This window comes from Ammodytes marinus (genome assembly GCF_949987685.1).
Source record: "Ammodytes marinus genome assembly, chromosome: 9".
Taxonomy (NCBI): Eukaryota; Metazoa; Chordata; class Actinopteri; order Uranoscopiformes; family Ammodytidae; genus Ammodytes; species Ammodytes marinus.
In genome coordinates, this window is record NC_137213.1 from 23,683,146 (window position 1) to 23,705,490 (window position 22,345).

The following is a 22,345-nucleotide window of genomic DNA, read 5'->3' on the forward strand; positions in this document are numbered from 1 at the left end:
CATGGCTGTAAAGCAGTCAGATGACAGATGACTTGGACAGATATTAATAAGTATGCAGCTCTGACCCGTGTTCCTTGGAGACTCTTAACTGAAAAAATCCACATGATCCACCACCTTTACAAACAAGGTGGCTACGGTACATTCTGCTGTGAAGAGACTAGTTGGGCCTATGAACCATGATAGACCACACACACACACACACACACACACACACACACACACACACACACACACATTCACAAAATATCATAAATATAACATATAATCTAACAGTATTATAGAGCTGCAACGAATGAATATAATAATGTACTAACAGTATTTGCTTATAGTCCATAAAGTGTCCAAGAAAAGGAGAACATGCCCATCACAAATACCAAGAACTCAAAGTGGCATTTTCAAGTTTCTTGATTTGTTCAGACAATTAATTTTCGGTGGATGATAATTTATTTTGATTAAAGGCATAGAGAAGCAGACATTCATCTATTATGAGAAGCTGGATCCTTCACTCTTTTGGAATCTGTGTAAAAAAATTATTTAAAATACTATTTTAACAGCAATAAAATATTTTCGGATTAAATTGTGTTCATTCATATATGTTAAATAGGTCTTGCATTTGCATCACTTTCTTTGCCGCAATAGCTCCATAATACATACACACAAATCTCTTCTTCTTAAAACACCTATGAAAAAATATAATCTTTTAATCAGCAATAAGGTTTGCAATAGAAAACCACAATATTCCCACCCAATCAATAAAAAAAACACATAAAAAGTGTACTCACCCACAGCTTTTGACCTTGAGCCAATGGTGACAGGACGAGCAGGAATTAAGTCAGCAAACTGTCAGACCGAAAGACAAACAATGTATGGATTACAATTTCACAGATCACATATCACAGCAACAACAAAAAAACTGACAATATTTTGGACAGCATCAGTATGATATTACGATCATACTTCCGTCTGACAAGTATAAAAGGGAGATTTAGAGACATTTTAAAAGATGTTATCAGCAATGAATAAATACCAGATATAGAAAACACTTTTTGATAGGCGAGTTGTTGGGGGAAAAAAAATAAAACAGTGTAGGCTGCTACATTCCTGTAGATATTAGGTATCAAGCACAATTGCAATGGTTCTCGAAACGCAAAACTGACTACAGTTCAGCTTACTATAAAACATACACATAGGCACACATGCTTTCTGTATTCACAATCAGGTTTGTTTTATCTCTCTCTTTTTCAATCCCTCACACAGTCTGAAAAAATACACAACCAAGGGTCTATAAACATGCATTATGATGGGCCCCCTTTGTTTAGATACCCTTTGTTTACAAAGCCTTGGCTGTGTATTAACAGCAGATTTGTTTTCAGTACATGTACGGACAGGTAGGGGATTGTGCTGTGATATTCACAGATTTTGACAAAAATGTATTTTGAGAGCATTGTCCAGAATCACTGACTCCACCTTTAACATCAACAGAAAAGGCAATATAGTTAGTAGCCATACCACCAGCAGAGCCACCAAGTAGCCAGTTAGTGAGTCATCTGTCTGGCAGCCGGAGCCCTTTTAACAAGAAGTTGAATGTATGTGCCCTGTTGTTTCAGCAGCACTGACTGGGAATGAAAGGACAGTGACCAGCTGCATGCATGGCTGAGCACACTACAGAGAGGCTACAAACTGGGCTTGAAGGGAAGTGCACTTATTCTGAAATGGTAACATAATAGTGTGTCATGCCAGTAAAAAGTCACTTCTGTGGCATAACAAAGGGGCTTGTGTGTGAGATGACAAACTGATGCTCAGCTCTTGAAAATATTTAATTTGCTTTCGTTTTGTATTGGTGACTGAACTTTTGCAGTTGCTTGCCCAAGACTATAGAACAATGTACCCCCTGACATTTGCAGCTCATTTCAAATCCAACCTCTACAGCTTTTTACTTAGATTTTTTTTAATAAGATTAAGAGGGAAATTAAAAAATAATAATCAATCTGACGTTATGTAACTGAAATAAAACATTGAAATAAATACAGTTAGAGTCCTCAAACGCCAGCCTTGAGATTGTAAAGACCTTTCACATCTGTGCACAGTCCAGCAGATGTTCAGGTCAGCAGCAGAGTTAGAACTGCTATAGGTGACCTGCTGGACTACGTATAGCTAAGATCCACGGATAATAAATTCCAGTACAGTAGGGATATTATAAAAGCACAGCCAAGGAGACATGCACTGTCAATGTGAGCAGATAGAAGTGAACTGCGATAGTGTGTTCTGATCACAGAGTTGTTTCATCATTACTCACAATACTTGCAATAGAATTCACCTATTTTGATATTGCATTTAGACATGAAAGCCAAAGTCATTGATCACCAATACTCAATGTGTTGTGCCTTAGCAAGGCAAGGCAAGTTTATTTATATAGCACAATTCAGACACAAGGCCACTCAAAGTGCTTTACAGGGGCAAGATTAGAATACATTAAACACATTATAAAACATTTAAAAGCGGATAAAAGAAGCAAATAAAATAAAGCTTAAGCTTAGTTTATCTAAGTTAACAATAATTGAAACAAGGATGATGAATACAAAGCAGTTACGGTCATTACCAGTCTCTCCTATTACACAATACAAAAAGGTTATAATTGAGTCTCTATCGACACCAACATATTAAGTCCCAAAAGAAGTATGATGTTGATTTCTCCTCAAGGACGAAAGTAATAACCTAATTGGTGCTATTATTGGTCTTCTGTGTTTGTTGACCTCATTTAACACAGACTTCTCCATCATTGCTAAATGGACAGAGATCGATTGTGTATCAGCGTAAAAACATTTGGTTTATAGACCCAACCAGCAGCCTCTCCATTATTGGGTATCGGCTGTAGGCTATTTTTACATAGGCCTACATATTTATTTACACAATTCTCCTAATTATTTCCCCCACAGCTTAATTGTCTCAAACTCAAATATCTTTCAAACTCATCAGCCTCTATATGTTACAGCTCTGCCTCGGCATTGAGAGAAAACAGCAAGTGGGAATGGCTTGTTTGACCGACCTCCAAGCAAAGTGCTCCGAAGTGAACACTTGTGTGTGGGCCGTGCCCAGAGTAGCATCATCACTCGTTTGGAAATGTGTTTCAAACTAGACACACACGCCGACACTGTGAAGTGAAATGAGCAGGTCTAAAAGGGAAGAGGGATGCCCACAATGCAAGGTCCCGAGAGAGATGGAGAAAGAGCACAGCCCACCACATACAGACAAGAAGCCGACGTGATGGGACTGGATAAAAAGACCTTTCAGTGCAACTCAAGATATTCGACGGAACCCCGGTGTTGTGTTTCCTCGAAAATAGCTCGTTAAAGCTTAAATAACGGAAGGAATTGTCACCTGAGAATGGTGAAACATTTTCTTCTTTTTGGAAACCTCTGAACCAAAAAAAAACATTACAGTTCATCATAATAATCTCACTAAGAGATGCATAATTTGCCAATTTTGCAAAACTTTAAAACGGTCGCGCGGGCTGTACGCTGCAGGTTACCATTAGGCTGCACAGTGTAGACTACAAATAAGGTAAAAAGCTAATAAAAAACTGAAAAAAAGGTTTACAATATCCAGAAGACATTGAGTAAGATACACTATCTCTCGTACGACGGTTGAATGTAGCATGTAGTCTTACCGTTGGTGTATCCGCTTCCCAAAGTAGGCTACCGGTGCGGTTGTGGTAGGATGCGTGGTCTCCTGTACTCTGCTGCGCTTCGGGAAGCACGCGCCCCTTTTTATCAGGCTCCATTTGTGCCATTCGCGCTCGTTCCCTTTTCCTAACGCGAGAGCGCTGTGATTGGCTGACTCCGGCGACGCAAACGCTTCTATTCACCAATGACAGGCAGCGCACACGCCCTCTCTACCCACCCTCATTCCCACTCCCTGGCTGCACTCACTGCATCCCAACGATTTTTAGCTAGAGGAGGGTATGGTCGTGTCCCTCCCTCTGGCTCACCATCTTTCACTGACTACCTATTGTTTTAGTTGATTAAATAGGCCTACCAGTTATGAAGAGTCTAGGCTACTACTGTGCTGGAAGTTCTGTACAGGTGTGTTCTGCTTATGGTTAAGAGAGGAAAAGATAAATGATAGCCTCCTGTGTTGTAGACAGATCATCATGTACAGTATCTCATTAGAAAGAGCAACGGATAGGCCTATGCTACAGAAGGCTATTCGAGGATGACGTTGTGATTGTGAAGAGAATATTTCATTAAACCAAGATAACTAACTAATAATAATATATAGGTTTTAAATGAATATTTTTGTATTGTATTTTTTTAACTGTCACCTATCTAATTGTGTAGGCTTATTTAGATCCCTGTTCTGTAAGCTAGTGTATTAGCCCCTGATACGCTTGTCCTTGTGTGCTTTACATTCCACAGTATTATTGTAGGCTACTATGTTGCATTTGTATCCCTTTGTAACCTTGTCAGGGATTGCATTGCATTGTGATGTGTAGTGTTACATTGTTACTTTATCCGGTTCTGTCTCATCTTGTAGCCTAAGGTGTTCAGCTGTGTTGTGTTGAACAGAGCAGCAACTGCGAGGTACCACAGCTCCACTTCAGAATGTTTGACTGGATCACACAGCAACAACACTTTTTCGCCTCGTAACACTGTGTGTTATGTTGCTCTACAACACTGTGTATCCCTAATCCCTGTGTAGTGTTCAAGGCCATACTAGGCAGTCTTTTAGAATAATTTTGATGTCTTGGCTGTTGCCAGGCAACAGCTGTCCTGGAACAAAGATGAATGGGTGTCCCTAGGCTCTATCTCTTCCTTCATCTTCATCTCCATCTCCACCTTCATCTTTTTTCCCACTCCCTCTTCTCAAAGTGTCTCACTGATAGATATTGTTGAGTATAAATGCAGCCTGTCTTTCAGATGTTCTAAAGTCTCTCAGTCAGCAGACACTTAGGGCTATTACATTTTTTTTTTCCGATCGCAAACCCACAGTGGGCACAACTGGAGCTCAATGTGCAAAACTCTAACTACAATCTGCACTACCAACAGTCACTGGAGCTGAACAGTTCACTTCACCTGCAAAACAGGTTCAGTGCAGTAAACACTATGAACCAGCCTCATTGAGATAACACACACTGTCACTCAGAACACACTCATAGTATAAACACTAGCATCAAACCCCAATACACAAATTACAAACTTTTAATCTTTACAGTTTCAATAATTTGAGTTACTTCACACAATGAACATAATATTTTCTTTGAGGAAAGAGTGAAATTCTTTCATGTGAAATTGTTTATTTTATAACACCAGTTTTTTCAGAAGTTTGCTTCAATAGACACATCTTTTTATTTTATATTTTATTGATAAGATTTCCAAATTTAGTATTTATCTGTGTAAATATTCTATAATTGAAATACAGCAATCAATTCCTGTAATGTTTTCCTTTAAGTATGCAACTCTCACCTGTTTGTTTGCTGGAAAATACGTATTACAGATGCAACTTTAGATCTTTGCAGATTTGGTTGCACCCTCAACCCTGCCTCTCTCAACACAACAGGGTCTATCAGTGTAGCACTTACTGTATTTCAGCAGAAAATACAGCTCTACAAGGTCTTCCTCCAATCTTTCACACTCTCACTGCCACTCATTTCCCTCCTGTCTTCATTGGTCCATTTCCAAAAAAAATAGTTTTTGAGCTTTCCCTTTATACTGTATATATGTTCACTAACAAGTCTAAAACAAGACACCTTCTTAGTGTTTCAGCTGAATTTGTAATCCGCACTGTTTGAAATGCACTTGGCTGAAATCCATTCTGTTTTGAATGTGTTGTGACAGCAGTGTGTTAGCATTTGAACAAAGTGCTGGAAATCCACAGTGTTGTGCAGGTTGTGGTTACGCCAGGAAATAAGTGTGTAGAGTTTTGAAAATTGTGTTTTAGCAATGAAAAACGGTCTAGAGTTTGGTCCACATGAACTGCTGCTGTGCATAGTGGTGTAAGAGTTTTGCACATGTCGCTCCAGTTGTGCCCACTGTGGTTTAGCGATCGAAAAAAAACTGTAAGGTGTCGTGTGGTGAGTTTCGGCACACTGTAAAACTTCTGATTCACATGGTCTATGGTCTAAGCTAGGAGACATGAGCTTTTCTTACACCATTAGTCTTAACCGGGCCAAGGAAGGACTGACCAATCACCAGCTCTTCTACATGCAAGGTGTACTAACAGAAGACTCATCTTGATCCGTAGCCTTTCCCTGGTTCGAATGGATCTATTCCTCCGCATACTGTGAAGTGTAATGTAAACTTAGAAACCATCTTAAGACAAAAGTGAGAAGAGGTGTTCCCCCTTCCTGTGGCACTGTTATAAACACGTCACTGTCACAGAAAAATAATTATGTATGCTGACATCCAAGAGGAAGTCAAGTCATCACCAAAGTTTTCAGACACTTTCCACCTTCTCACCTCTTAATGTTTGGCACAGCAGCTTGTCTGGTCTTCCTAAAGATATTTTTGATGGTTTTGGGGAATTTTAATGACACCCAGAAACCAACTTGTAGCTGCGGTATATTTTAATCTTTGATGTCAACTACTTTTTGGAGCTTGACACAAACAGGCATCTCCATGCAGTACACATTATATATTCCACACCTCTGTGAATTCGTAAGTGCTTTCTTCCACACAGCATTGCTAGTGCATCCGCTATCCTCCCTGGCTGATGTGAGTCCCAAATGTGCTGTATTTTTCTCTTGTGAAAAGCAATCGCTGTAGGCGGGTAACACAGATGTTTCTCATGGAAATAACTATTAATTTGCACAGAGTAGGTTTCTTTTGTTTGCGTAGGAAATGCACACGGCTTAACACAGCAAATTGGTGGGGCAGCTTCAGTGCATCCTGACTGACATGAGCAGAGAATGAAATGAAACCACTCCAGTTGTATGAAGCTGCGTGGTGAATTTCTATCACATTTACTTTTGAAAACTGAATGTGATCATTATTATATTATAATGCTATAATTATCCTTCATCATTCAGCTTGCTCATCATGACTGACAATGTTGTCGGTGTTCAATATTAATGTCTGTGTGTTCGGAGAGAGCAAAACAACCAGGGGAGGCATGAAAGAGCTTTTTCAGTGAAAATTATAGTCGGCTAATCAAAACAGGGAGTTGTTTTACAAGCTGCTTGTTGAATACTGCATAATATCTAAATGATTTAAAAGCTGTTTACACCTGAATTCCTGTCAGTCAGGCCTAGGGTTGGCTCGGCAGACAGAAATGTACCCAACCCCAAAACACGCCAACTCTCCTTCTGTGCCTAGAAGGATTCCTTTACAGAGATTCGTAAAGGTATCACTTTTCTCATCACAACAAAAGCAGAAAGACAGAATCTGTAATTTTTTTATTTTTTCATAGAGTTTTTAATCGTTAAAAATGCAGCCAGGACCTTATAAAATATCTTTTGAAAACTCTTCAGTGCTTGTTAGTGTTTTCAAAGTGGATGTGTATGGAAGTCACATTAGAAAGAACTACATTTCTTTATCGAACATGTCAGTTTTGAGGCAAACAGTATAATATATAAACTGTATATGTGTGTCTGAATCCTATCCCTGTAAAGCAGTTGACTAGGAATTATGATGAAAAAGAACATAGATGTAATATTCATTCACTATTTCAGTTTTGAATGGCCGCTTATGATGAAACACAAAAAAAAACATACTCACAGTGATGCCTCTGTGAATCAAAATATACACTGTGATTGACAGGCACTTATGAATCAGTTTGAGGGCAAAGCGCTCTCCTTTGGGACCAACACACTTGGTCTAGAAACATACATGTGCTGTATTTACCATTCAATATGTAAAAATATGATGGACAAATCTATATCACGCTCTCGTTAAATTAGGAACTTTTTATGTCATGTGCAGGAATAAAAAAAGGATGTGGGCGCTTTCTCTAGCCTGTCCACACGATAACTGAACAGATGCTTATATGTAGGATATGAACTAAAAAAAGCTTTCTCAAATGTCTCAGCTTCCTTTTAAAAAGGGCCAATTTGCTGCATTACAATCATTGGTGAATATGCTTTATTTCTGCACTCTAAAACTATCTTTGGTGAGAATGTAAAACATTGCTCCAGAGCAAAAAGTAAGGCTTTAAATGTTGTAGCAAAACAAAAAACAAAATAAACATCACATCCATACAAATATATCTTAACCTGATTAAGTGTCCTACATCTAGTTGTCAGATGGCATGGGCGAAGATGACTTGCCCTGCCTTTACACTTTAAACAACAAACAATGCTCATAATAAAACAGCCATAATCCAGTATAGCAACTCCCTCCTTGAGCAATGAGGACCGATAAAGCAGTGAGCATTGCAATGTACATCGCAATAGTTATTCTTTAGGATCCATTTATATGATGGAAGAACTTAAGCATAATGAAATAGCAAGAAACTACAATGAACAGGGTGATTTGGGGAAGGAAATCGAGGCAAGACAAGCTAAAATATGTGCTGTTAAGGTGGATTGTGATAGGGTTATAACATAAGAGGGGTATAGGCATCAGTGTCTCTCTGGTCCCAGACATAAGGCACATACACAGGGTGCATAGGGTTATTTCCAAACCTGATGCATCCCAATATAAAGATTGGCCTGAAAACATGCCCAGGAAATTCAACATTTTGCAGCCTACACTGTACATGCGCATCATCTCCCAGTGAGTGCAGAACACATGTGCCCCTGTCTGCAGTCTATCCATTCACCTATCCACCTACCCACCCACCCATCCATCCATCCATCCATCCATCCTCTGTCTGTCCTCCGTCTAAAGGCACTCTACCACTGCTCCCAGCTGAAGTCATCCCCTCCTCCAAACACGACGAAGAAGCCAAAGATGGTGAGGAAGATGACAGCGTTTCCTGTCATCACCAGACCGCAGGCACCCCACTGGATCTGTCAAAGAAAACAAAAATCATATTGAAGAAAAGTATTTTGGCCCAAAGAAATCCATAGACTTCTATTGTTTTGTTTTTGCCAACCAACTGCTGGCAGTCTGCATTTCTCAAGCAAAAATAACAACAATGTATATGGTGCAAGCAGCATAGGCATTCAAACAAATAAAAGACAGGAATGATGGCTGTGTTTGCCTTATGGAAATCAACTTTTCAAAAATATGTGTAGAGAGAACTCACTGTGGTAGTGCGTGCTAGCACAATAGGGAGCCCAAAAGCTGACACCACGATGCCAGTTGTTAAGAAGTAGGCCAGCTCTCTGCATGCATTGCTGGAGGAGTCAGTGTCATCGCTGAGGCGTCTGGATATGAAGGTCGGGATGGGGCTTAATATGTAGAAAATCAGGACAAAGAGTGGCCAGTACACCCTGAAAAAAAAAACAGGTATGGAATAGTTAAACTTTATGACATACAATGGCATGAGTGTGCAGCTCGTCGCATTACAAATAAAGACGTGCAAATTCAACAAAAAAAGTTGTATGGCAAAACAAAACTCAAAACACTCAAAACTATTTTACTATTCACAACTGTATAAAACGTTTCACAAACTAAGTTGAGTTTAAGTCTTACTCAGCCAGTGAAAATCATTGTATAATGTCTTTTTTACAGAAAGCCTGCATTTCAAAATGGGAGCGTGGGCATGTAGAAGGCTGGGGGTGCTCTAATGAAAGACGCTATTGAGTTGCATAATGGAAACGTAAATTTCAGCATTTCTGGAGCTTAGGAATATATATCTAGGCCTCTGCTGCATTGACCTTGAACATTCTTTTTAATAGTCACCCAAATGTATGAAATATAATTAATTGGTGCTGTTGTTCATATCTCTAAGATTAACAGCCATTTCACAGGAACAATTGTACTATCTCTTTGAACATGATGAACATAATGTATCCCCTTGTAAATCAGTCAATGCATTAGAAATGATAAAGGATCCTAACTAGCATTGTCAGTGATAGTCTTCATTAGGTGGCCTAATCATACAAACTATAACATAATTAATAATCGGTTGTTGTTGACAATAATGAAAAAGAACACATGGATGTAATATTGATTGACAATTACAGATTTCAATGGCCCCTGATGATGAAACACAAACAAATCGCCTCAATACACAATCAAGTGGATTTTACTATTAATTAAAATATAAAATGTGAATGACAGGCATTTATGAATGAGTCTGAAAGTCCTCTCCTTTGAGACAAATTAACTGGGCCTAGAGACGTACATGTGCTGTATGCCTTTTTACAATACAACGTGTAAAAATATGATGCACAATGTACGTCCTGTTCTCGTCAATAATTCCTTCATCATCTGCAGGGATATAAAATAGACTCGGGGGCTTCATCTGGTCTGTTCACACATTTATTGAACTTTCTTCATTTTTGGAGCTTGAACCAAATTAGGGAACAAATGTCTAGGCCTTGGCTGCATTGATTTTTTTTTTTTTTTTTTTTTTACAACGATTTTACAAGACTAAAGTGCTTGAGTAACCTTTTAGTAGCTTTTTTGTTTGTTGTTCGTGAACTGCTGTTGTTCATATCTTTGGATTAACAGCCCATTACTACTAGCCCATTACGACTCATTAAGGCTAATTGAACAGTTTATGTTATAACCAAATTCCTACCCGTAATTTTCCAGTGCACAGCCCAGCAGAAGAAAAGTAAGTCCAATGGCACCACTGAAGGACAATCCAACCAGTGCTGAAATATGACAAACACATTAAAGTAGACAGTAGTAGACAGAGATTGTCCACTGTTGCATTACGAAATGAAACAGAAACACGGTAGGTCGTAAGACTTGCTATTTTGGTTGCAAAGTCAACATTTGAGTATGAAAAACAGCACAGCTAATAAGTTAAATAACTTAACTGAGTAACAATAATAACTTGTAGCCTTATCTTAATCCTTGGACAGAGTCGTAGTAGCCTAATGATAGCTTTCGAAATGATTCAGCGATGATTTTCAAGAAATGTCGAAAACTATAGGCTACAAATAGCAACGTTTTTGAAGCATTAAAGAACGCTAAAGAAAGACGTCTGGCTAACTTAACGGACATAACCTTCAAGAAATTACCTTTAATGCCTGCCATTACGATGAAAGTGTGACGCTTTGTTTGGCTATTGTTCTGCTCGTCGTGTGTTTGTGTTGTATTGTTTATGTGCTCACTAGTGTCTTTCTCTTGGTAGACGAACTTCCTGCTTCCTCCATCGAGTTTTCCTTCTTCGTCATCAGGTGACCGTCTTAAAGCGACAGTACCTCAGCAGTCCAGACTATCTCTATATACTATCTATGGTCCAGACTGACTGAATATCTTCTTTTTATACTCATTACAGAAAATGATCTGAATTGTATTATACATATGTACATAGTTGTAGTATTATTCATTGTATTATAGCCTACACATTGTCAACCTTTTTATCAGAGGACATTTTGGCATGTAAACAATAATAATTATGAATGCCACAAACAACCTGTAGCTGTTTCAATTTTTAGGGTCCTTGTCTTGTGCATGCTGTCTCTCTGACTGTCACACTGGGACACTTACATACAACAAAATCCTCGTTATTGTTTATGAAACAAAAAAAGGCATTTTCTGAATTTTGAAAAATAAACATGATAATATGTTTCCTGTAAACTCTTCAATTAAAACACAATTCACAGTTTAAAAAATAATAAATGAATATTAAAACTATTTAAAAAACTGCTGAGAATGCAACGGCTAAGCAATGCCAGTGAATATTTTTTCTCTAATTTTACTCCGACGGAACCTTTCTAATGGAACTAAACCCACAATAAGATTACCTCAGGTGTGTGTCCCTCTTGTTGTGCTTCAGGCTTAGTGTACTATGGAGATGAAACCACAGAGAAAGGTACAGGTACATGACTTCAAAGAGCATGAGTGATCACAGAGCTGGACCAGATGTTAGTGGACTGATGCTGCTGCTTTCCAGATGGAACTCATTTAGCTACTAGAGCTAGATGACATCATTTTAAAAGGCTGCCGATTACAGATTAAATGTCTCCTGCAGTCAAGAAGATGGAGAAATACATTAGCAATGTTTACACCTTATAAGTCTCACATCGCTATGTTGTTATTTTTCATTGTACTCCGGACATGGAAAGATGCATTTGTGTCTGAGTGTGTTCATAATATATGCATGAGCAAGCTGTCATGTTGTCACTCATCCCCGAGCAGTGAGTACCATGGACTAGACTGCAATTTAAAGTTGTTATATGCTGATGAGTTTCAATTTCCCTCAATGAAGAAGTGATTTTAGGCTTCATGGCAGGAAAATCACACTTCTTTACTTGGAAAATTAGCAAAGGTTACAAGATAAAATGGTATTCACGTAAGAGCATGTTAATAACTATTCAACAATCTCTGAGTAATTTTTTCCCACAGATTCATACCAATGACTTTCTTAGTTTGCAAAGAACACAAAGTGTTATAAATGTGTTCCACGGCAGAAGTGAAACTTCAGTTGGAGAGCCACATGCTGCGTTAAAAAGGATAAGACAATGGCCGTGATTAGTCATTTATACCTGTGGTGCTTGCAACTGTAATGATTTTGATACCCTGCTGCTTTTTGCCAATAACTCACTGGTTTAAAATGCGATTGGAACAAAAAGCGAAATAGTCATAGATTTTAAAACATTGACATGACCAGAATGCATAGTCTGTTTGCGATTATATCTGAAGGACACACAAGAGCCGTTTACATAAAAAGCCGTTTAATGTGGTACAGAGAAAATCACTGAACATATGTTAGCCTAGAGATGCAAACCATTGCATGTTGTGGGCAGCTACACTTGGAATAAGAGCTCAGTTCATACAAAAAATATGGAAAGAAAAAGCAACAAAGCATTCATTTAGCAGTGTTGAAGCAATAACATGTAATATGGGAGGAATCATGTGATGACTGAGGGGCCACTTCGACCTGTCCTTTGATGGAGCTGGGAAATCTTCAGAGCAATGGTTGCCAGGGGTGCCAGCATCACCTGTCCCAAATAAGAATGAGATCCTTAGAGACTCACGCACCTGGTATGCCATATGCTACATGCATCTACTCATGAATATTTAACCATAACCAAGCACACACTGTTTGTCACAAATGGTAGCTGTAGCTGAAATTTACATATTTTTCTTGAATATTTATGGTTGATATTTGAATGAAAAGAATGTGGGCCTTATTTGTGAGGTTATTCTTCCTGTTTCTCTCAGCCACACCGTATTTTTTAACACTTCATATAGTGCAAAGTTTCATAAAACTTTCTATTTTTCATTATTTTTGGCTCAAATATTTGTGTTGATATTTTGTTGCAAACTTAGTTCTGGAAACTTTTAGTTAAATATTTTACCTGTGTGTCTTCAAAGATTTGCTCCTTCTCATAGCTGTCTATGTAGATTCGAACTGTCGCCCCAGGACTGCCTCCTGTCCCACTGAGTCTGTAGATGATTCGGGAACCATCAGAGAAGATTATCCGCAGACCCTGCAGAGAAAACAGCCCATTACAGATATGTGAGGCTTTTAGGATCAGCAGGCATAGCCGAATAGCTCCGGTGATGAAAGAGTCGGGGTACCCAGTAACAATTGGATACACACAGTATCTGAACACAAAGAAAGCTTGCAGGGACACAGCTCAGCGTGTGTCATGTACCTGGTTCCTGGTGATGGTGCTGTCTACCGGGTCTGTGTACTCAAAGTTGTCCGCCTTTTCCACTTGGTAGATTTTGTCTTCGACAGCAAATCTCTGCTTCACGAAGGTCTTCTCTGCAAACATGATCTCCAAATCCTCCATCATCTCACAGGCTGCATCTATGTCTACATTCTCATAGTCATATCTGGAAAAATACACGCAAACAGCATTTATTACCGGATTAAGAAATGTATTGTTGTTGTTCATTAAATGTGACAATTTGTCATAGGACATAAAGCAGCTGCAATACCCCACCAGATGTACATTGCATTTGCCAACGAGGGGCTTTCAGCCTTTTTTTATGGGCATACAATTTTTATTTTATACAATGGGCAGAAACCACAACCCTGAAGCTGATCAAATATCTGTTTGCATTAAGAAGTGATGTCCACCTAGGCAAAATAAGAATTTTGAGAATTTATTTAACACCTTAATTTACTGCACAGTGCAAGGCTTGAAACATATGTAATGGCAAGTAGGCTCCACTAGATGTCAGTCTTGTCTTGTATGTATTGTCTCTTCCATGTACAGTAAAATGTACACTACTTCTAAGACTTAATTCAATCACTTTTTCGAACCTGATATATCAGTATTTATATAATGGGTGATAGAGTACAATTTTGAATAAAGAGAGACAAACAAAACACCTGGTGAAGTAGTTTCTTCCATATTTTAGCCAGTGGTCCTTAAGAATATCCTCCACACCCTGCCTTCTAGTAGCCAGGATGGAGAGCCATGCCAGCACGGCCCAAAGCCCATCCTTCTCACGAACATGGTCTCCACCTGAAAGAGGATATGTTATTTGAGTTACCATGTGCAGAAAGAACAACTTGAGAATTAAATTCAAGTCTTCTTTTTCCACACAAAAGTATTTCAATTGAAATGGAGCATGTTTTCATCTCAATACTGTTACAAGTTACACAGTACCTATACCAAAGCTTTCCTCTCCACACAGAGACAGTCTGCCTGCATCCATTAGGTTCCCAAAGAACTTCCATCCAGTGGGAGTTTCATATAACTCTATTTTGGTTGCCTTTGCTACTCTGCAGGAAATACAATTAAAAGAGTTATAAGAGTTATACAGTGAACCTTTGCAACAACCAAATTCACACATTGAAATAAGGTACTATAATTGCATGATAGTAAGAATCTGAATGTCATATTCATCAATCCAAATAAATTGTAAATTGTAAATACATTGACATTTAAAGCTGGGGTATGCGATTTCTGATTGGTCAAAGTTAACATGAGCTGTACACTTTGACCAATCAGAGCGAGGCTCCGATTCTCTGTTCTCATTGGCTGTTGGGACTGTCCATTCACTTTGGCACAACGTTGTTGGTGTCAGGGAGGGACCATAGGGGAGGGACCAAAGAGAACAAGTGGAGTGGTTGAGGTATTTGGATTCAAATCTCTATCCCAACTGCCATTTTCTCCCCAAATCATATACCCCAGCTTTAAAGCCACTACGAGTAACATTTAAATATCTTTTAAACAGCCTCATGATGTGCAAAGAAAGACGTTTTTATATAGTTTTTATTACTGCATGTGGTCTGGTCGCACACCCAGTCCGATTTTCGGTTTGCACATGCAGGCTCTATGGTCACATATTGGTCGCAGATTTCAGTGTAGTGCAGCAAAGCGATTTGAGAAGCCTATCCCTCCAGGTGAGGGAAGGGGAGCGGGAGCCTTGTTTGAGACAGTTATTTGTCGTCATAATGACTGATAACGGGGCTGAACCATCAAAGAAAAAAAAGAAAATGCAATGAAGAAAAGCTAAAAGGGAGAGTGATAGACTGGCGGGAAGAAGGCGTTGCCAAGCAACGTATACACAATTACACGGGAGCGAACTAGACTGCAGTGTTTACTCCTAAATGAATGAGCGGTACTAAAACAAAGTTTACTTTGCTTCACCATCATCAGATGACCATTATTCATCTGAAATAGTCATTATTTACAACAGCATAAACACATTACCTCATCGTGATCCATACAAACTACCGTCTCTCGTTCATTTGCTTTCTGTGAGGACACGGAATCTTTCAGCTCCGTGCGAGTTGTTGGTGAACCTGCATCAACTCATTGCAATCAGGTGTGTGTGGTACTGATTGGCATTAGTTGATGCAGAGTCACTAACCACTCTCACAGAGCCGAAAAGAGTCCGGTGCCCTCACACTTTCAACACACGGACATGCACTTTATTGTGTCCTAATCATTTGACACTCGCACGCGGTAGAAAACAGCTTTACGACAGCTGGCGTCGTAAAAATACTACCGCTTTTGTCCAAAGGGGCCGCCAATGGACAAAGGTATTCGTAGTGGCTTTAAGTTTGATAAACTTTACAGAAATGTGTTTTCTTTTAGGAGGGCTATGCTCTGGTTGTTATTGCACAATAAGTATTTTGAACCAATAACGGCAGTGCTTTATAATATTTATGAACATTTATTTTCAATCAGATTTTTAGAAAAACTTTAGACTATTATTTTTGACCAGGCTTCCAGAGACTTTAAATATCAATCGGCACTGTATGTTTGACATGGCTTCAACTTGAAATATCACTGGTTCATGTGGAGGTCAGGCTGTACTTTTACCTGTCCAAGGCTGCGCTTGTGGGCATGCTGCGGGCGAAGCCTCTCACCCCTGTATGCTGGAAGTACGGGATGCAGAATATGTTGTCAGCGATCACAGCAACAGAGTCAGGTGGGGTCACGAAGAAGCCGTGTTTACCCAGGATCATGTTACGGTCCTAGAAAGCCCACAGACAGACAGACTGAGGTTAGAAACTAAAGCCTTGGGTTCAGTACCAAGATCCTCCCAGACATGAATGTGAAATAACCTTTTCGTCTGGAAATCATATTTTTAGGCCTATTTGAATTTATTTTAGAAAATCTAAAGAAAGACATTTATTATTGTAAACGCACCCCATCACCATCAAATGCTGCACCAAAATCAAACAGTCCTTCCCTCATGCTATCAACCAAATCTGCAGCATAGGTGAGGTTGGGATCTGGGTGTAGACCCCCAAAGTCCTCCAATGGGACACAGTTGATGGCAGAAGTAGCAGGGCAGCCCAGCTCCTCACAGAGTATTCGCCTCACATACGGTCCTAACACTAGAGACAGACATAGGTGACAGATTTGTTTGTACAGATTAAACAAGCAAGTTATGAAATGTTTATTAGCAAACTTTAGAGGTGTTGGAATGCATATTCTGTTATGGTAAGACAGAGCAATGCTGTCTTGTTCCCAATGTTATCACTCTTTATACTAACCTAAACTAACCAGAATGGGAGTGGTATCAATTGTGTCTCACATGGACTCTCTGCCATTACAGAATTAGAATTCAACTACATTATGTGTATGACTGGTGTATGTTTGAGGTGGTGGTCGGAGGGGCCGTAGGCGCTGAATGGCAGCCACGCTTCCGTCAGTCTGCCCCAGGGCAGCTGTGGCTCCCACCGTAGTTTACCACCACCAGTATGACTGTGTGTGAATGAATAGAACTTGGATCCCTGGATCCCAAGCCCCATCAACTTTACATTTTCCTTTTGTTTGTTTACTGTTGTGCTCCTATGTAAAGCGCTTTGAGTGCGAGAAAAGCGATATAAATTAAATATATTATTATATTTTTTATATTTATTATTACATTTAAGTGTTATCAAACCTGAATAATGTAGATGTGCTTTAAGAGTTATTGAAATGGAGAGAAAAAAAGGCAACAGTCATAGTAGTTTTTGGTTTGTGGTAACATAGGTTTCCTGTCTGTTACAATGATTTCATTACTTCCTGTGAGAGGGTTCATGTTGTGTTGTGTTGTGTTGTGTTGTGTCAACAGAATCACAGCAAAAACATCATGTGATAGTCGGATGTTTTTCCTCTGACTGAGAGGCTTAAGAGATACCTGTGTACTGCTCTGCGGCTTGTCCTGTCGGTCACATTTGACCTTACCCAAACATTTGAGGAACAGGAGCATCGTCAACATGTTGTTTTTACCTATCAACCAACACCAAAAAAAAAAAAACCTGATTCTAGTCCTCAAGAAAGTAAATGCACTGTCCTGTGTGCAGTGTTGGAAAGCAAATCAATGTATTGACTCAAGTATTGCGTAGTAAGTACAGCTTTAAGGTACTTATATCACTTGACTATTTCCATTTAATGCTATTTTATATTGTTACTCCACGCTAGCACATTTCAGAAGGAAAAATGTGCTTTTCAGCATGATCATCTTATAAAACATTTGTCTTAAAATACCTAATATTGAAAGATCTCTGAGGAACATCAATCCAATAATACGTATATCCTAGAATAACATGTCTGCATAACATGTACTTTTACTGCAACATAAAACAAACATATTGATGAAATGAAACATTTTCTCACCTCCATGCATGGCATCCAGTCTTATCTTGATGTGTTTTTCCCCAGAAAGAAGCTCTTTCAGTGCAGCAAAGTCAAAGATGTTCCTAAGCAAGTTAGCATACGATTCCACAGAGTCCACAATTTCCACTGGACATGTTCATAAAGTAGAAACAAAATTATTATTCTATGAATTGAATTCACATGCCATAATAAACCCTGAAATGATATATTTTCAATTAATTAGTAATTGCTGAAGAATGACAGAAATGGGTCTCATAACCAGCCGATGAAGTCAGATTATACAGTACTATTTATTCCATAAATGTAGCAATAATTTAACACCTCCAGGCAGTGGCGGACTCAGGAGGGGAGTGGGGGGGGGGGGGGGGGGGGGGGAGCAGCGTCCTCAACATGGAGGAAAACTTCCTTCAATATTTAAGACTGTATGGTAGCGGCACATTGATTTTTTTCCAGTCTAATTTACTTAAATGTTAGTAAAGATGAAAGCAGCAAGGCATCCTCCCTTCTTTGGCTAAAATGTGAAAGTGCACAATGATGTGAACAACTCATTTTAGTGTTTATAAAGTCGCTAGAATTAGGGGAAACAGTGTCTTTGAAGCAACATTTTTTCTGGGGGGGGGGGAACCCCAGACCCCCCTTTTAATTGTATGAGCCCAACCGTTTTTTTTTTTACATCTACAAACACAGTGTTTGGTGTTTCGTTACTTTACATTCTATTTAGCTGACGCTTTTATCCAAAGCGACTTCAATTAAGTGCATTCAACAAAGAAGGTACAAACTCAGAACAACAAGAATCACGTCAGTATAGCTGCCACAAAGTGCCACAAGTAAGTGCTACATGGAGATGTAGCAAGTGCCCCGAACGGGGCCTTCCAGGGAGCGCTGCCTTTAAGGCTCTGCTGGGGGAACAAAACACCATCGAGTTAAACGCCACTGTGTGTCCACATGTTGTCCAGAATGTGCCCTTTTTATTTTTTCGCCCCTGCCCTTCAAACAGTCTGAGTCCGCCACTGCCTCCAGGGACTCACTGTTCTAGTTTCCCATCCACATATAATTTTTTCTCTCATTGCCTCTATCTTCCCCTATTTTAAGAGATTGGTGACAGACTAATGCTGTACTTCACCTGAAAAGGGTTTGAACTTGTTTTCCAGATCAAACGTCTGTTTTCCCAAGGTTGTCAGATCCACTTGCAGTCCGGGGCAGATGGCAAACTCTTCAATGGTCCTGCTGATCTGAAAGATCTTGTTTGTGACAACCTCTGTGGCTGGGCCTGGAGGCAGTAGAAAATATCTGATAAATATGTGATATATGCATGTAGAGTTGCACTTAAAAACCAAAGCTATATTATATATTTATTGGTAAAACCATGCAGATCTTTTTGATGTGCTTAAACATTGTCCTATGTGGTAGGCTATGTCTGAAGTTTATCTTAGTACTGCGTCCGTGCCAAATATCTGAATGAGGCCTTGTTAAATATCTATCTGACTTCTTCTCTCATTACACTATTTTATGCTTGGCCCATGTCGCTGCATGCTTCCTCCTCTCCAGTTACCATACCTCCGTTTGCAGTATTGAATTTAATGCCAAAGTCTCCATCGGGTCCTCCGGGGTTGTGGCTGGCAGTGAGAATGATGCCACCAATGGCTTTGTATTTCCTAATCACACAGGAGACGGCCGGTGTGGACATTATCCCGTGATGTCCAATGATCAGCCGACCCACCTGAGGAAATGTCAGTGTCAACATATCAGGTTTGCTGTATCACTTGTCTTCATTAACGAGACATCAACAGCAAGTTTCAGCATGTTAGTGTTCCAATGACTAAGAAAGCTTCAGAAGCTAAAAGCTAAGGTAGCCTAATTTAAACCTGAGAACCACAGAGAGCTCATTAGTGCAGTTGGCGAGAGGGTAGAAAAACAAAACAGGTTATTTCTATTTGAGGACAGCAGAGTAGCCAGGAGCTGCCGTTACAGCAGCATGGTAGTGTCTCTCACTTCTTGCCTTGCTTATGACTCAAAGATACTGGCCATTAATTCTTGGACGATCATATTGAACTGAACTTAACTGCTGCCAAATTTTAATGGTAACTTATTGAATGCAAAAAAAAATCAAATCAAGTTTCAACTGGATATTTAAGACAGCATGTGTAAAATATTTAATATTTCTCAAAACATGTTAAACCTTTTTAAGCCTAAAAGCTGTGCAAGCTTTGTAGATTATTTTTTGTATTTAATACTGTATAAAATACAGTACTAAGTTACTTTCTTTTTTAATAAATAGGACATACTATTGTATTTTTGAGTTTTATCGTCAATCCAAATAATCATATTTAGGCAGTGTTGCTACAATCTAAACGCTAACATCAGCATGCACACATTCTCATCGAGACAGCACTGATGCTGATATTATTTCCAATGTTCACCATTTAAGTTAGTGTGATAGCCTGCTAGAATTAGCTAATTTGCAATAAACGCAATGTACAGCTTAAGTTTGTGGGCAAAACCAAAGTAAAATCTTGACTTGATGATGGCGCTTTATGATAAGTGAGAATTCATCCTGAGGGGAACATGAATGATTGCAACATATTTCATGGCAGTCCATCCAATACTTTTAGAGAAATTTCACTCAAAATGCCAATTTTTAACATTGTGGCTTGGCTAGAGGAAAAGTTGGGATCACCAAAACTAGGATCCTTTCTAAATGAATGTACTTGTTGAGATATTTTCTGGGGCAAAGTGGACAGGCTGACCGACTGACATTGCTATCCCTAGAGCCATGCTGCACATGCACACACAGACACAGACACAGAAACACAAACACATACACACACACACTCTCACAAACACACACGCACACACACACACACACGCACGCACGCACGCACGCACGCACGCACGCACGCACGCACACACACACACACACACACACACACACACACACACACACACACACTTAATATAGTGTGTGTCCCTGAAAGTGGCAGGTCATATACACACACACTTATGTATAAATATTAAAGTAAATTTATGGCTGTGTCAACAGATGGAGTTTGTTCAGCTGTCATGCAGATGAGTATGTTGACATACTGGCTCAGTGGCTCATATCCATGGCACCTGTAGGTGCTACTGTTAAATAAGATTGAAAGCTCTATTAAAAAGTGTGACTTGATATAAGATTGTTTTTTCAAACTTTTACATTGCATTCAACATCAACAAAAGTCTGACAGTTTATGTAATATATCTTTCTTTTAACATTATTATATTGGTGTATTTTATGATATAATAAATCTATTTTTATTATAGTAATGGAACTTACTAAAAATGAAAAAAAGATGAAAAAGCATTATTATCACCTGAGATTTTTTTTTTCACATACTATATCGTTTGTAATTGATAATACATTATTTAATATTCCTTTTCATTTACTCTCCCCCAAAACAAACACAGCCATGGGTTGAATGCAACAATTAAAGAAAAAACAAAGGGATGTTACTGTAAATACAGAGGAATGATAATAGGTGACGGGGGCAGGTGGCACTTGCAAACATTCACTTACCAGCATGCACACACAAACAAAAACATGGGTGCACATGCAAAAACAAACACACATATCACACGAAGACACACACGGTGACACTGACCCCATTGGCAGCTGCCATCTGCCCAATGACCTCGATAGCTGTTTGGTTAAAAAAGCGACCGTCTCCCCCCACCACCACAGTGGATCCCTGGCGGTCACGTAGGTCAATGGAGGAGAAGATACTCTGGATGAAGTTGTGTAGGTAGTTCCTCCTGGAGCGGAATACATGGACCCTTTTTCTCAGGCCGCTAGTGCCGGGCCTCTGGTCGGGGTAGGGGGCTGTAGGGACAGTCAGCAACTGCAGAGGACTGTTGTCCATTGTTTCAAAATGAAAATCGGACCTTATGCAACAGCGTGGAGAGCCAGGGAACCTGTTGTTTAGAGGGAAATCCCCTTCCAGTTGACATAGGGAATGGCACACAGGGGCAGAATGGGAGGGTAAAATCAGGACTCCTCCTATTATTTCACTGGAAGCCCAGGGTTACAGTGGTACTTCTGAAGCTTAAAATAACCTTTCAAACTAATGTGTGTGCAGAGGCGGGAGGGGGGGGGGGGGGAGGGAGTAACTGAAGACGCTCCTTCACACATGTGCAGGCAGATCACTGTCAAAGCCACAGGCCCAGCCACAAAGAAGTGTGTGTGTATGGGTGTGTCGGGGCGGAAGTGCTGAGGTGTTGTGGGAGTAATTT

At 39.5% G+C, this 22,345-nt stretch overlaps 3 protein-coding genes across 3 annotated transcripts in view; all 3 read right to left on the minus strand.

Moving 5' to 3' along the window:
- LOC307254993 (3',5'-cyclic-AMP phosphodiesterase 4B-like) overlaps positions 1 to 3,736 on the minus strand; it is a 60,423-nt gene extending 56,687 nt beyond the window's left edge. Inside the window, exons 1-2 of the mRNA XM_080033584.1 lie at positions 3,668 to 3,736; positions 783 to 840 (exon numbers count right to left, since the gene is read on the minus strand). The gene's annotated coding sequence lies outside the window, so the exon portion shown is untranslated. The remainder of the gene's footprint in view (positions 1 to 782; positions 841 to 3,667) is intronic.
- Positions 3,737 to 8,788: 5,052 nt separating this feature from the next.
- Positions 8,789 to 11,212, minus strand: leprot (leptin receptor overlapping transcript). The gene is made up of 4 exons (XM_080034881.1): positions 11,075 to 11,212; positions 10,627 to 10,702; positions 9,184 to 9,370; positions 8,789 to 8,944 (listed from the first exon to the last, which is right to left on the minus strand). The coding sequence occupies exons 1-4, from the start codon at positions 11,088 to 11,090 to the stop codon at positions 8,828 to 8,830; spliced, it is 396 nt and encodes a 131-aa protein (XP_079891007.1). The 5' UTR covers positions 11,091 to 11,212; the 3' UTR covers positions 8,789 to 8,827.
- A 1,639-nt stretch (positions 11,213 to 12,851) lies between these two features.
- LOC307255202 (phosphoglucomutase-1-like) lies at positions 12,852 to 21,975 on the minus strand (the record flags this gene model as incomplete). Its single annotated transcript, XM_080033845.1, has 11 exons — positions 12,852 to 13,000; positions 13,361 to 13,492; positions 13,661 to 13,844; positions 14,347 to 14,482; positions 14,627 to 14,742; positions 16,292 to 16,446; positions 16,622 to 16,812; positions 18,080 to 18,205; positions 19,203 to 19,349; positions 19,637 to 19,799; positions 21,718 to 21,975. 11 exons carry the CDS (start codon positions 21,973 to 21,975, stop codon positions 12,911 to 12,913), a joined length of 1,698 nt encoding a protein of 565 aa, XP_079889971.1. The 3' UTR covers positions 12,852 to 12,910.
- Between the last annotated feature and the right edge of the window lie 370 nt (positions 21,976 to 22,345).